This window comes from Aquarana catesbeiana, linkage group LG04 (genome assembly GCF_042186555.1).
Source record: "Aquarana catesbeiana isolate 2022-GZ linkage group LG04, ASM4218655v1, whole genome shotgun sequence".
NCBI classification, from domain to species: domain Eukaryota; kingdom Metazoa; phylum Chordata; class Amphibia; order Anura; family Ranidae; genus Aquarana; species Aquarana catesbeiana.
In genome coordinates this window covers 634832947-634848502 of record NC_133327.1, presented here as the reverse complement: position 1 = coordinate 634848502, position 15556 = coordinate 634832947, and the positions used below count along the sequence as shown (strand labels likewise).

At 39.4% G+C, this 15556-nt stretch overlaps 1 protein-coding gene across 1 annotated transcript in view; it reads right to left on the bottom strand.

Moving 5' to 3' along the window:
* Positions 1–15556, bottom strand: part of USH2A (usherin) — a 1400924-nt gene that overhangs the window by 1039745 nt on the left and 345623 nt on the right. Inside the window, exons 16-17 of the mRNA XM_073628975.1 lie at positions 13844–14002; positions 8214–8708 (exon numbers count right to left, since the gene is read on the bottom strand). Coding sequence (XP_073485076.1) covers positions 8214–8708; positions 13844–14002 — 654 coding nt within the window. The remainder of the gene's footprint in view (positions 1–8213; positions 8709–13843; positions 14003–15556) is intronic.

Here is a 15556-nt window from a genome sequence, read left to right as displayed (position 1 = left end):
TTTTTATTTTTTTATTTTTTTTTCTGATTACTGCATGGTGTCAGTTTGTGACAGTTAGAAGTGGTAGGGCAGTGAGTATTAGCCCCCTGTAGGTCTAGGGTACCCCCCTAACCCCCCCTAATAAAGTTTTAACCCCTTGATCACCCCCCGTCACCAGTGTCGCTAAGCGATCATTTTTCTGATCGCTGTATTAGTGTCGCTGGTGACGCTAGTTAGGGAGGTAAATATTTAGGTTCGCCGTCAGCGTTTTATGGTGACAGGGACCCCCATATACTATCTAATAAATGTTTTAACCCCTTGATTGCCCCCTAGTTAACCCTTTCACCACTGATCACCGTATAAGTGTTACAGGTGATGCTGGTTAGTTCGTTTATTTTTTTTTATAGTGTCAGGGCACCCGCCGCTTATTACCGAATAAAGGTTTAGCCCCCTGATCGCCCGGCGGTGATATGCGTCGCCCCAGGCAGCGTCAGATTAGCGCCAGTACCACTAACACCCACGCACGCAGCATACGCCTCCCTTAGTGGTATAGTATCTGAACGGATCAATATCTGATCCGATCAGATCTATACTGGCGTCCCCAGCAGTTTAGGGTTCCCAAAAATGCAGTGTTAGCGGGATCAGCCCAGATACCTGCTAGCACCTGCGTTTTGCCCCTCTGCCCGGCCCAGCCCACCCAAGTGCAGTATCGATCGATCACTGTCACTTACAAAACACTAAACGCATAACTGCAGCGTTCGCAGAGTCAGGCCTGATCCCTGCGATCGCTAACAGTTTTTTTGGTAGCGTTTTGGTGAACTGGCAAGCACCAGCGGCCTAGAACACCCTGGTCGTAGTCAAACCCGCACTGCAGTAACACTTGGTGACGTGGCGAGTCCCATGAGTGCAGTTCAAGCTGGTGAGGTGGCAAGCACAAGTAGTGTCCCGCTGCCACCAAGAAGAAGACAAACAGGCCCGTCGTGCCCATAATGCCCTTCCTGCTGCATTCGCCAATCCTAATTGGGAACCCACTGCTTCTGCAGCGCCCGTAATTCCCCCATTCACATCCCCAACCAAATGCAGTAGGCTGCATGAGAGGCATTTTCTTTATGTCCTCCCGAGTACCCCTACCGAACGAACCCCCCCAAAAAAGATGTTGTGTCTGCAGCAAGCGTGGATATAGGCATGACACCCGCTATTATTGTCTCTCCTGTCCTGACAATCCTGGTCTTTTATTGGTGAATGTTTTGAACGCTACCATTCACTAGTTGAGTATTAGCGTAGGGTACAGCATTGCACAGACTAGGCACACTTTCACAGGGTCTCCCAAGATGCCATCGCATTTTGAGAGACCCGAACCTGGAACCGGTTACAGTTATAAAAGTTAGTTACAAAAAAAGTGTAAAAAAAAAAAAAAAAAAAAAAAACACAAACAAAAATATAAAATAAAAAAAAAATAGTTGTCGTTTTATTGTTCTCTCTCTCTCTATTCTCTCTCTATTGTTCTGCTCTTTTTTACTGTATTCTATTCTGCAATGTTTTATTGTTATTATGTTTTATCATGTTTGCTTTTCAGGTATGCAATTTTTTATACTTTACCGTTTACTGTGCTTTATTGTTAACCATTTTTTTGTCTTCAGGTACGCCATTCACGACTTTGAGTGGTTATACCAGAATGATGCCTGCAGGTTTAGGTATCATCTTGGTATCATTCTTTTCAGCCAGCGGTCGGCTTTCATGTAAAATGCAGCCGGTGATTCAGCCAGCTGACCATAGAGCTGATCAGAGACCAGAGTGGCTCCAAACATCTCTATGGCCTAAGAAACCGGAAGCTATGAGCATTTTATGACTTAGATTTCGCCGGATGTAAACAGCGCCATTGGGAAATTGGGAAAGCATTTTATCACACCGATCTTGGTGTGGTCAGATGCTTTGAGGGCAGAGGAGAAATCTAGGGTCTAAAAGACCCCAATTTTTTCAAAAAAGAGTACCTGTCACTACCTATTGCTATGATAGGGGATATTTACATTCCCTGAGATAACAATAAAAATGATTTAAAAAAAAAAAATGAAAGGAACAGTTTAAAAATAAGATAGAAAATCAAAAAAATAATAAAGAAAAAAAAAAAAAAAAAAAAAAGCACCCCTGTCCCCCCTGCTCTCGCGCTAAGGTCTGGCGTCAAATGTAAACAGCAATTGCACCATGCATGTGAGGTATCACCGCGAAGGTCAGATCAAGGGCAGTAATTTTAGCAGTAGACCTCCTCTGTAAATCTAAAGTGGTAACCTGTAAAGGCTTTTAAAGGCTTTTAAAAATGTATTTAGTTTGTCGCCACTGCACGTTTGTGCGCAATTTTAAAGCATGTCATGTTTGGTATCCATGTACTCGGCCTAAGATCATCTTTTTTATTTCATCAAACATTTGGGCAATATAGTGTGTTTTAGTGCATTAAAATTTAAAAAAGTGTGTTTTTTCCCAAAAAAATGCATTTGAAAAATCGCTGCGCAAATACTGTGTGAAAAAAAAAAATTAAACACCCACCATTTTAATCTGTAGGGCCTTTGCTTTAAAAAAAAATATAATGTGTGGGGGTTCAAATTACTTTTCTTGCAAAAAAAAAATAATTTTTTTAAGTAATCAAAAAGTGTCAGAAAGGGCTTTGTCTTCAAGTGGTTAGAAGAATGGGTGATGTGTGACATAAGCTTCTAAATGTTGTGCATAAAATGCCAGGACAGTTCAAACCCCCCCCCCAAATGACCCCATTTTGGAAAGTAGACACCCCAAGTTATTTGCTGAGAGGCATGTCGAGTCCATGGAATATTTTATATTGTGACACAAGTTGCGGGAAAGAGACTATTTTTTTTTTTTTTTTGCACAAAGTTGTCACTAAATGATATATTGCTCAAACATGCCATGGGAATATGTGAAATTACACCCCAAAATACATTCTGTTGCTTCTCCTGAGTACGGGGATACCACATGTGTGGGACTTTTTGGGAGCCTAGCCGCGCACGGGACCCCGAAACCAAGCACCGCCTTCGGGATTTCTAAGGGCGTGAATTTTTGATTTTACTCTTCACTGCCTATCACAGTTTCGGAGGCCATGGAATGCCCAGGTGGCAAACCCCCCCCCCCCAAATGACCCCATTTTGGAAAGTAGACACCCCAAGCTATTTGCTGAGAGGTATAGTGAGTATTTTGCAGACCTCACTTTTTGTCACAAAGTTTTGAAAATTGAGAAAAGAAAAAAAAATTTTTTTTTCCTTGTCTTTCTTTATTTTCAAAAACAAATGAGAGCTGCAAAATACTCACCATGCCTCTCAGCAAATAGCTTGGGGTGTCTACTTTCCAAAATGGGGTCATTTGGGGGGGTTTTGTGCCACCTGGGCATTCCATGGCCTCGGAAACTGTGATAGGCAGTGAAGAGTGAAATCAAAAATTTACACCCTTAGAAATCCTGAAGGCGGTGATTGGTTTTCGGGGCCCCGTACGCGGCTAGGCTCCTAAAAAGTCCCACACATGTGGTATCCCCGTACTCAGGAGAAGCAGCAGAATGTATTTGGGGGTGCAATTCCACATATGCCCATGGCCTGTGTGAGCAATATATCATTTCGTGACAACTTTGTGCAAAAAAAAAAAAAAATTTGTCACTTTCCCGCAACTTGTGTCAAAATAGAAAACATTCCATGGACTCAACATGCCTCAAAGCAAATAGCTTGGGGTGTCTACTTTCCAAAATGGAGTCATTTGGGGGGGGGGGATTATGCCATCTGGGCATTTTATGGCCTTCAAAACTGTGATAGGTAGTGAGGAGTAAAATCAAAAATGTACACCCTTGGAAATCCTGAAGGCAGTGATTGGTTTTCGGGGCCCCGTACGTGGCTAGGCTCCCAAAAAGTCCCACACATGTGGTATCCCCATACTCAGGAGAAGCAGCTAAATGTATTTTGGGTTGCAATTCCACATATGCCCATGGCCTGTGTGAGCAATAGATCATTTAGTTTCAACTTTTTGTAAATTGTTTTTTTTTTTTTTTTTTTGTCATTATTCAATCACTTGGGACAAAAAAAATGAATATTCAATGGGCTCAACATGCCTCTCAGCAATTTCCTTGGGGTGTCTACTTTCCAAAATGGGGTCATTTGTGGGGGTTTTGTACTGCCCTGTCATTTTAGCACCTCAAGAAACGACATAGGCAGTCATAAATTAAAGGCTGTGTAAATTCCAGAAAATGTACCCTAGTTTGTAGGCGCTATAACTTTTGCGCAAACCAATAAATATACACTTATCAACATTTTTTTTACCAAAGACATGTGGTGGAATACATTTTGGCCTAAATGTATGACTAAAATTGAGTTTATTGGATTTTTTTTAGAACAAAAAGTAGAAAATATCATTTTTTTTCAAAATATTCGGTCTTTTTCCGTGTATAAGCGCAAAAAATAAAAACGGCAGAGGTGATCACATACCATCAAAAGAAAGCTCTATTTGTGGGAAGAAAAGGACGCAAATTTCGTTTGGGTACAGCATTGCATGACCGCGCAATTAGCAGTTAAAGCGACGCAGTGCCAAATTGTAAAAAGTGCTCTGGTCAGGAAGGGGGTAAATCCTTCCGGGGCTGAAGTGGTTAACAAAGATAATGACACCCCCAGTTTAGTTCACAGATCGCAGTGCGAACTGTGAACTCGCACATGAATCAGATCGCATAGGTGAGAACACCCATGCGATCCAATTCTAGTGCGGGGAAAAACAAGTCCCTGCACTATTTTCTGTGCGAATCCAATGCAAGTTCAGCCATACAACTGTATGGCTGAACTCGTGTTGCTCAGAGATCGCATGTGATCGGCACCTGCAGTACGGGTGCGAATCACATGCAATCTCTGAGATAGCGCTAGTGTGAACCCAGGCTAAAATGTAAAAAACACTAAAAAACTCTAACACTAACGCCGGAAAACGAGGAAGACCGCTAAAAACGATGACGCGGAAAAACCCTGGAAAACCGCAAAAACCGCTAATAAACGTTAAAAAAGCTAGTGTGTTGGAATAATTTAAAAGTGCAAATTCAATTCTGTGTCCCTTTTATAATGAAACTATCATTATATTATTGGTGCAAAGGTGAAGTTATTTACAAACAAAATAAAAGCATATTTGTATAAATGTAAATTTGTAGCTCCCTCATTGCCTCCTCCTATGTTCACCTTCAAGACTTCTCTAAAGTCTCTCCCATCCTCTGGAACCCCCGACTCAAATCTCTCTGGCTATCTTCTACTCTGTTTTTTATCCATGAAAACTAATTTCTTCAGGGAAGCCTATCCCACCTCTACCAAAAAAATGAACTTTTCTTTCTCCAGTAACTCATCGCCATACAGTTAACTTTTATATTATTTGCCTTGGATTGTAAGCTCTCACAATTAGGAGCCTCCTAACCCTATTGTTTTGTATTGTATTGTTACTATGCTGCCTCCCTTTTTTTTGTGTAAACCACAGTTGTTGGTGCGCTATGGATCCAATATAATCATTTTTTTGACAATGGAAAAAATGTTTACTATGATTGGTTAAAAAAAATATATCAGTAAAATAGATGACCCATCATGGTCATTCTACCTGATTTTATTCTATCATTGGAGAGCCCACCCGGTAGTTCTGGCTCTACTCCAACCCGTCCTCTCACATTTCTTCCTTCTTTCCTTTTTCCTCTTCTCTTCTTCTCCCTCTATTCATACCTGTTTGTCCTTCTGGACTCTCCACTATGCTTCTCCTTGTTCACTTACTCAAAGCCCACGCCCAGTCACTATTATCCTCTATGCTGGGGAGTTTCCCCAGTCCCCTACCTACTAAAGGGCACAGACCCATCTATAGACAGAAGAAGCTCACCTCAAAATTGTGTTTTTTTGTTTTTTTATATCTTTTTATTGGCATGTTTCAGTTTCAACACACAAAACCAAAATACAACAAAAAAATAAACAAAAGAGAAAAAATAAGACCCCAAACTGTCCACGCAGGGGCCAAATGAAGCAGGCCTGGGTTCTAGGCATGTTATCCACATGCCGTTTCTGTTGGAAGTTTCACCCCATGCCTTCTTTGTCCTTTTGACGAGCCTAAACACTCTTTAATCTCCTCCCTAAGTACTACATAAGAACTTTAATGCTATTCTATCAATATGTATAATTTGTAGCCGAGATTGGTTATTTGTCGAATGACATGTCGTATGTTATATCCCATTGTATATTGCTGTACAAAAATACGTTTGCTTGACATTGTGACTTAATGTTGTATATTTAATAAAAACTTAATGCAAAAACTAAAAAAAAAAAAAAAAAAAAAACAGCAGAAAAATGATACCAAAGAGGAGTTTGGGAGGAAGGAGTTAATAGCGACTGCATAAACTTGACAAAGGGTCAACATTTTATACAACTGCCAACTTCCAACCTTGTGGTAACAGTTTGGGAAAGACCCTTTTCTGATCCAGAAAACCTGTGCACAAAGCCAGCTCCATGGTTTAATAAATTTGGAGTGGAGGAACTTGAGTAGTCCTGACCTCGACCATATTAGATACCATTGGGATGAACTAAAAACTCCAACTGTGAGCCAAGTTTTCTCATCCAACATCAGTTCCTGAATTTACAAATGCCCTCTGTGCATGCATTCCCAGGGACACACTCCAAAATCTTGGGGACAATCTTCCCTGAGGAGTAGAGGCTGTTATAGGCACAAATGAGGGTTCAACTTCATATTAAAGAGGAGTTTCAGGCTCCTTCAGAAAAAAATTTAAAGTACCTGTCAAAACCAGGTACCCGCTCCTCCCTCCCCACCAAAAAGTGCCAAATGTGGCAGTGGAGAAAGGAGGGTGCAAACAAACGCACCTTTCCCTTTTGGGTGGAGCTTCATTTTAACATTAATAGTTTTGGAATATAGGACAGGTGCCCACAAATGTTTTCCCATATAGGTTACAATGGTTGTAAACCTCTCAAATGAAAAATTAACAAAGCTTCTACAGTGTGTACTTGCCTCTGTCCAAAGTACCTAGTGTGAATTCTCCTCTCTGATTCTTCTGCTGTCTGCATGAGTCACTTCGGTCACTTCTGACAGTCTATGCCCACACCAGACAATCCTGGGAGATGGTTAGCCCCCCCCCCAGCACACATCAGGTAAATGACAGCCTCGGCTGTGCATGTTTCCCTCTGAGACTGTGCAGAGGGTGTTGTGTCCATTCCCTCCACTCAGGTCTCAGATTACACTGAGTTCCCCTATCCCCACCCCCTACCTTCTGAAGCTCAGAAATGCTGTGTTAAATCTGGACTTTGAATGGCTGTAGAGAAGAGACGGCTGCAGATAAACAGGTACAACGTATGTAGGAGGATTTGTTCCATCTCTGTGTATCACCTGAGGCTAGTCACTTCACCGGGTATATGTAAGGATTTACAGCCACTTTACGTGTTGTGGGTGCCCTATTAATGTAGGCATTATATAATTAAAAAATGCAGTTTTCTTTTCCCTTTGCATAAGGGACTGATTAACAAGAGGAAATGCATTATATGATATTATATTCCTGTGTCATCAGTAACTATTTTGGAAGTGTAGATTATCTGTTCTCAAACACTTCTAATTAGCATTGATCCTGACACTAAAAATAATTGTCCTTGACAATCTGGCACTAGACAAAATATCATTATAAAGCTTTTCTGATGCTGAAAGATGTCGCAGAAACAAGAGGGAGCAAAAAATTTGCCCAAGAGCCGCAGAAATAATATGTCTGAGGGTACAATATAAGACACCAGAGAATCATTTATCTGGAAAAAGACTCATTTAGGCTTTTTCAATTAACAAACGGAGGATTGACTCATTATCACAAATTATGTAGACTTCATGGAATGCTAAGGTATTTTTTTTTTGTTTTTTGGTACTCTGCTCTGAAGATTTTAGTAGATTTTCATCTTTTGAAAAAAAATATTAAGAAAGACTTTTGGGTTGTAAATACATCAAGACTTATGTGTTAAACAAAAATGAGGTTGTGTTGCCTACATATAAACAGTCTACCTGGAGAACGCACATTAAAAACCTGGCAGGGATTCTATTACTTCTCCACTTTGTCCAAAAGTTAAAAATAAAAAGTTTTAGGCGTTAAATATAGCTACAGTAAAATGTTTATAAGATTGACCTGCTTTTGTATATAGGACTTTTCCAACCACCAAGACAACTAGATACAACCAACAAACACAACTACAGAAACATACCGTTTGGTTGCAGTGGTGGTGACCACTGTAAATGAAGATCTGTTGAGCTTGAATTTTTGGCAACTGGTGGTGTCTGTCCAACAGGTGGTGCTTGAGCTGTTACCAATGTAAGCAATGGACTTTGTAGACATCCTTCGGAATTACATGCTTGAACTGAAAAATTGTATCTGGTGAAGGGTGTTAAATTATGTACTGTCACCTTGGTGTCAAGTCCTTGGTAGGCAATAGTAACATCAGGAGAACCTGTTGAAGTGTACATCAGTCTAAAGATGTCGATAGGCCCAGAGTCATCTGTGAAAATTGTCCAATTTAGAGAGACAGAGTACTGGCCCACAGGGGAACTAAGGTCCAAGTCCATGTCACCAGATGGTGCACCAGCTCTTGTCCGAAACATGACCTTGGCACTGCGGACGGCACCATGCACATTCCTAACATCAACATAATATGTGTATGTGGTATAAGGCAACAAAAATCCATCCACGTAGCTCTGTGGACCTAGCACAAAGACAAAAATATAAACAGACTCCATAAAGGTGTTTTGGACAGGCTCAAGATGTTAAAACTTAGGATGGATAGGAGGATATTGTATCATCGCTATAGCAAATGGAGATACTTAAGCCACTAAACGTAAAGAGTGAGGAATACAAAAGAGTAATTAAAATATTCACAATTACAATTGGAAATATTTGAAGTGCCTTTAGCCACAATGGCCACAGTCTTATATTGGAAAGAAGGGTACAGTCAAAATGTAGATTAGGCCAGCATCCCAATTCCAATGGCCACAGTCTTAGACAAGGTACTTTGCTGGTTTCTTTATCGTGCTTTATACAGCAAAAGTATCTATTTAATATCAGAAAATTACAATTAGATTACCCTTATTTTCATGTAAAATTCATATTTGAATATCTGTTGTAATGTGTAATCTTGGGTGGCTTTAAAGAGCATGATATGGTTCAGGCCTCAGGTTTGACAAAAAAGTTGCAGTCCAAAATGGGTTGGATTTACTAAAACTGGAAAGTGCAAAATCTGGTGAAGCTGTCTATGGTAGCCAATCAGCTTCAAAATTCAGCTTGTTCAATTAAACTTTGACAAAAAACCCTGGAAGCTGATTGGTTTCTATGTAGAGCTGAGGCATATATTGCACTCTCCAGATTTAGTAAATCAACCTCATTGTTGGTTTACCAGATCACGATACTTCGAAGAATTCTCTTTTCATGGTGCCCACGCAAAGCATTGGCTTGGCTATCTATCGGCTGCCACTGTCAGATCCTCTATTGCCAACACACTTTTCTTTGCCAGTCTTTATTAGTGATCCCTCCGGGCTATCTCCACTATATCTGCCATTTTGGAGAGCCAAGATTTCAAGCATAGACTTTGAGGACTGAGCCTAGTGGGGGGAGATTTACTAAAGCTGGAGCACTCAGAATCTGGTGCAGCTGTGCATGGTAGCCAATAGACATGTGCAATTCGTTTCGGTCCGAATACAAATTCAGACAAATTTTTGGTCATTCGGAGATTCAGATGTATCCGAATCTCTGAATAAAATAATAAGGAATAGTAAAGAATTTCATTGAAAGTCAGTTGTGCTGCGCGTGTTCATGTACTAACAAGGCACAAGCTGATAACGGGAGATGGCAGAGGGACAGAGAGATGTCCTCATCAGTCTGCTGCTTCTCCTTTCATTGTCCAATCACAGGCTCTGGGGGAGGGGGTAAACCTGTGTGTGGGTGCAACTGAACTCCAGCAGAGAAAAATAAGGTCTCCAGCCCTGCCAGATAGAGCTGTGCTGTGTCTACGTAAATCCCAGGACTGGAAATATGAATTCCATGGCAGGTAAAAGGCATCCCACATTATATATATATATATATATATATATATATATATATATATATATATATATATATTACCTGTGAATTTTGCTGTTTGCCTGGAGTTCAGCTTTGGAAGAGTAATACTGAGAAAAACATAATCTGACATGAAAAGAATGTCATAAAACTAAATGTAATGGCACAGGTCCAAGAGACTAGAACACCTACTTAAAATGAGCCAGCAAACAGCTATTCCGGTCAAATTTTGTAAAAGCTTGTAAGCAGATTAACAGCTCACCTTCCTAACCTCCTCTACCACTCTATTTAGATTAATTAAATTAACAAGTAAAGCTAGATTTATATCTGAAATCTGTTTCCGTTTAAGTAGAAAGCTTTACCCAGTGGTTAAAGAGCATTATTTTCATTACATTTGATACCATTTATCAATCTATACACTTAACAGGATTTGCTTTTGGCAATACCTCTCCCTTTCCATGTCTTTCTTTCACTCTTTTCTCCATTTTGCTACATTTTCACCAACAATCACCCAGTTTCCCCATATACAGAATTGAAAGAAGAATTCCAGCCAAAATTAAAGAATTTCTTTTAGGCCATACAGGGCCAACTAGCTACTCCCTCAAGGCCAGCCTTTCTCAACCTTTTCAACACAGAGAAGCCCTAAAATAATAGTTCGGTCTCAGGGAACAGAAGACAACAGCGCTCTGTGGGTAAAAGTCATAGATACTTGTAAACCATTGGCTAAGTAAAAATGAGTTTATTGCACTTGAGAAAGGTGAACAACAACTGCAAAACCTTTCTCAAGTGCAATAAACTAATTTTTACTTTACTGGTTTACAAGTATTTATGACTTTTACCCATAGAGCGCTGATCTGTTGTCTTCTGTTTCTTGTTATCCATTTTCCAGTAATTGGCAGCTGCACTGGGTTTTAGTCCATTCCACACCTTCCCGGGCATTTACAGTACATCCATATATGACTGACAGTTCCCAGCGCTTAAGGAACTTGGTGTCGGTATCAAGACACCCCTGCTAAAATGTACTAAATCTACAACTCATGATAGATAAGTATGATGGTCAGTGGGAAGAATTACCCCCTTGCAGATCAAAGCGAAAAAGATCAATGGTGTCAGTGGGAACTCTGAGAGGCAGAAACTGCTCATTGCTCAAGGAACCCCTAGCAACCTCTGGGTTCCTTCCTCTGAGGAAGAGGGGATTCCCCCTCGAAACGCATTAGCCATCTGGAAGGTCCTCCGGCGTGTTGGACACGGTCCTGGTGACTTGGTTGCTTTTTGTCCATTGTGGACTCTGATATGGTTTTACTATCCACTTGTTTGTGAGTATGTTTCTTTCTTTTTGATTTTAATAAATATTACTTGGGTAATGTGCAAGGTTGGTGCACCCTCTCTTCATTCATTTACAGTGTAACCTCTGGAGGAACCCTGGTATAGAAACCCAGATCTAGGCATTTTAGTGCTTCTGGGAGGGACAGCTACAGACAGCATCTAGCCCCGTTGCCTGCAGCTTGTCATAGTGTATGACAGGCTGCAGCTGGACAGAGCTGGAAGCTGTGAATGCCTAGAATGCAGACTGCAGGTGTTCTGTCAGACTTGGTGACCTGTCAGATTAGGTAATAGAAGTGACGTTCCTTCAGCTGGGCAGGCGTGCCACCGCTACCAGGTTTGCTAATCTGACAGAACACCCGCAGTCAGAAGAAGGCAGAGGACATCTTACTACACCCAGTTACGTCTTAAATTTCAGAGTAATTTTAGCAATAAAGTGAGCATATATAAATAAATATAGTATATTGACATCTGTGATGCTGTTTGCATGTTTAATTTTGAAAGCCTAAAGGTTTAGCCCTGAGCAGTGCGTGGTGTACCAACATGGCCTCTGCTACCTTCCTACTGCTGGCGTCCAACTTCTTTCAAAATCTAACATCCAAACAGCATCACAGATGTCAACATACTATATTTATTTATATACGCTCACTTTATTGCTAAAATTATTCTTAAATTCAAGATGTAGCTTGAAGTAGTAAGATGTCTGCTGCCGCCTTTTTCTGACTGCAGGTGTTTTGTCATATTTGCACACCTGGTAGCAGTGGATGCATACACAGCTGACGGCACGTCACTTCCGTCACCCTGACGGGTCGCCAATTCTGACGGAACACCGGCAGTAAGGCTGGACGTGGCACTTGTCCCTGCAGGGCACTCTAAAATGCCAGAAGGGACACACAGCGGCTAAACTGCCTCATGTGCAAAGGGCCAAAGTGTATCTAAAACCAAAAAACCAAAATATAATATATTACAGCTTACCAATCCTTAACCGATTCAATACCGGCACATTTACCTCCTTCCTGCCCAGGCCAATGTTCAGCTTTCAGCGCTGTCACACAATGACAATTGCATGGTCATGCAACACTGTACTTATATGACATTTTTATCATTCTTTTCACACACGTAGAGCTTTCTTTTAATGGTAATACCTTTGTTTTTTTTGTTTTTTTACTTTGCTAAATAAGCGATTTAAAAAAAAAAAAAACTTGTTTTTTTGTTTCTGTTATAACATTTTGCAAATAAATCATCTTTCTTCATAAATGTAGGCCGAAATGTATTCTGCTACATTTCTTTGGGGAAAATAACCCAAATCAGTGTATATTATTTAGTCTGTAGGAAAGTTATAGAGTCCTCAAACTATAGTATATATCGAAAATTGATCCATCGTGATGTACTGACGGAAAGATCTCCTTTCTTGAGGCCCGAAAATGGGGCAGTACAAATATCCCCCAAATTGCCCCTTTTTTGGAAAGTAGCCAGTCGAAAGGTATTTAGTAAGAGGCATGGCAAGTTTTTTTGAAGTTGTAATTTTTTTTGTCACAATTGTTCAGAAAATAAAGTCATTAAAAACAAAATGTTTTTTTTAAACAATTAAAAAAAATGTACATACTGACACCAGTGCAGTACAGCGTCATCATATAACTGGTCTGACGGTGATCAGGGACACTGACTGGTGACAGCATGTAAAAAAAAATGTAGAGTTTTTTAATTTTTTAAAAAATATGTTTTTTCCTATTGATTACATTTTTCTCCTTTTTTTTTACATAAAGTGACCAGAGCAATACAGTATTACCATAGTAACACTGTACTACTTTGGGGAGGTGATAGGGATTTTACATTTTTTTTGCTTATAACTGTGAATTTTAGTTATAAGCAACCATTTTTTTTCTGAATGAAAACTATTAAATCAGTGTTTACTATTGAGATTAGCTGTGATCGGCCACAACTAATCACATGATACAGATGGACTGTGATTGGCCCTGTCTGTACCATGTGATCATTGTGGCCAATCACAGAGCTCATCACAATAGTACACAATGAAAGGCATGAAAAAAAGCCATTCATTGTGTACAATTGTCATGTGATCTGCTGTGATTGGCCCCAGCAATCACATGGTACTGGTAACAGGCCGGTACAGTGATCTGTCATCAGCCATGTCTTGTGGACACAGTGGGTTTGAGGTCACCCTGAAGGGAGGCCCCTGGGGTGACGTGAGGCACAATCCTAGGAGGACATCATATGATGCCACCCCAGGCAAATGCCTTGTTTGCCTCACAGCAGACACGCCCCTGCATACATGGAGAACAAACATAGCCACCCTCTAACAGGAGGTTGGATCACAAGAGCGATAAAAAGGAATTTTGTTATTTGGAGGAAGCTGAGAGCAATAGAAGGAACTTTTTTGAGTGAAGAATACATACTTGAATCAAATTAGCTAAGAATAAAAAGAAAAAGACAAATACTCACTATATGGATAATAGTCAGCAGTCTGATGGATCTCCAGATCATCTCTATAAAGAACATAGTGAATGTGGTTGCTGTTGGGGGAATCTGGTGGATTCCATGTAAGAATAATTGCGGTGCTGTTGAGGATTTGGCCTCTAGGAGGAGGCTGCTGAGATGGAGCTGTACATGAATCAAACACAAATATCAAGAAATATGATTTATTTTTCATTGTGCAATGTTGTAAAATTAAATCTATACATATACAGCACTGTGCAAAAAAAAAATTCCTAGCTCAGTTAGTCCATTATGCTTGAAGGTGATCAAATGACTCAAAAAAACACAGCTTAACAAAAGTAAGTCACAGCGAGACAAATGCTTTAAATATTATCTTGGAATTCTCAGAAATGATCTCAGAGCTGTAAGATACATCGGAATTTAGAGCTATACTTTTGGAACTGAGTTTTTGGGGTGTATTAACTAACCACTTAACTAACCACTTGACCTCCGGAAGATTTACCCCCCTTCATGACCAGACCATTTTTTGCGATACGGCACTGCATTATTTTAACTGACAATTGCGCGGTGGTGCAATGCTGTACCCAAATAAATTGTATGACCTTTTTTCCCACAAATAGAGATTTATTTTGGTGTTATCACCTCTGCGGTTTTTATTTTTTGCGCTATAAACAAAAAAAGACCAACAATTTAAAAAAAAATAATAACTTTTTTTTTTTACTTTCTGCTATAAAACATATCCAATAAAACAATTTAAAAAATCTAATTTCTTCATCAATTTAGGTCAATATGTATTCTGAAATAAACATAATAGGTTTGGGAAAGCTATAGTACCACATACATATATATTAGGGATATAGTATGGGATTAAGGATAATTATGATCGGGAATAAGTAGTCTGGGAAAGAGGGTCAAAAAAAATTTAGGGAAAGGACATGGGGTATATTACACCATAAAGTTTGGAAGGTTGTCACATTAACTTTCTATTTAGCTTTTTTTTTTTTTTTTTTTTTCTCTCTCACTAAGGAATAATATAATGTTGGTAGAGAGTTGCGACTCTCTCCTCTTCAAAATAAACATTATAGGTTTGGGAAAGGATATTAGGGTTATAGTACAGGATAAATGATAAATACAATCGGGAATAAGTGATGGAGGGTCACTAAAGTAAAGGGAAAGGGTAAAGGGTTACATTTCACTATTAATTATGGATTTTATTTTTTTTTCTTTCTTTTCCTCAGGGGGAGAGGGGGAGACTGTGGAAAATACTTAATATATATATATATATATATATATATATATATATATATATATATTTGGAAGGTACTAGATTGAGCCATGAGCTATGTCGATTGTGGTGATTATGTATTTTGTTTTATATATACAGTGTGTATGTTATGCGTGTTTATATATAAGGTTTTGAAATTAAATGCTATGGAATGTTTTTATGTTAAAAATATCTTAATACAAATAATTGAAAATAAACAATATGTATTCTGTTACATATTTTCTGGTAAAAAATCCCAATAAGTGTATTTTGATTGGTTTGTTTATAGCGTCTACAAACTATGGGATATTTTTTTTTTTTTTTTTTTTTTACTAGCAATGGTGGCAATCTGCAACTTATAAAGGGACTGTGATATGACAGCAGACAAATCGCACACTAACTGACAATTTTTGGGGACCAGTGACACTAAGGCTGGATTCACACCTATGCATTTT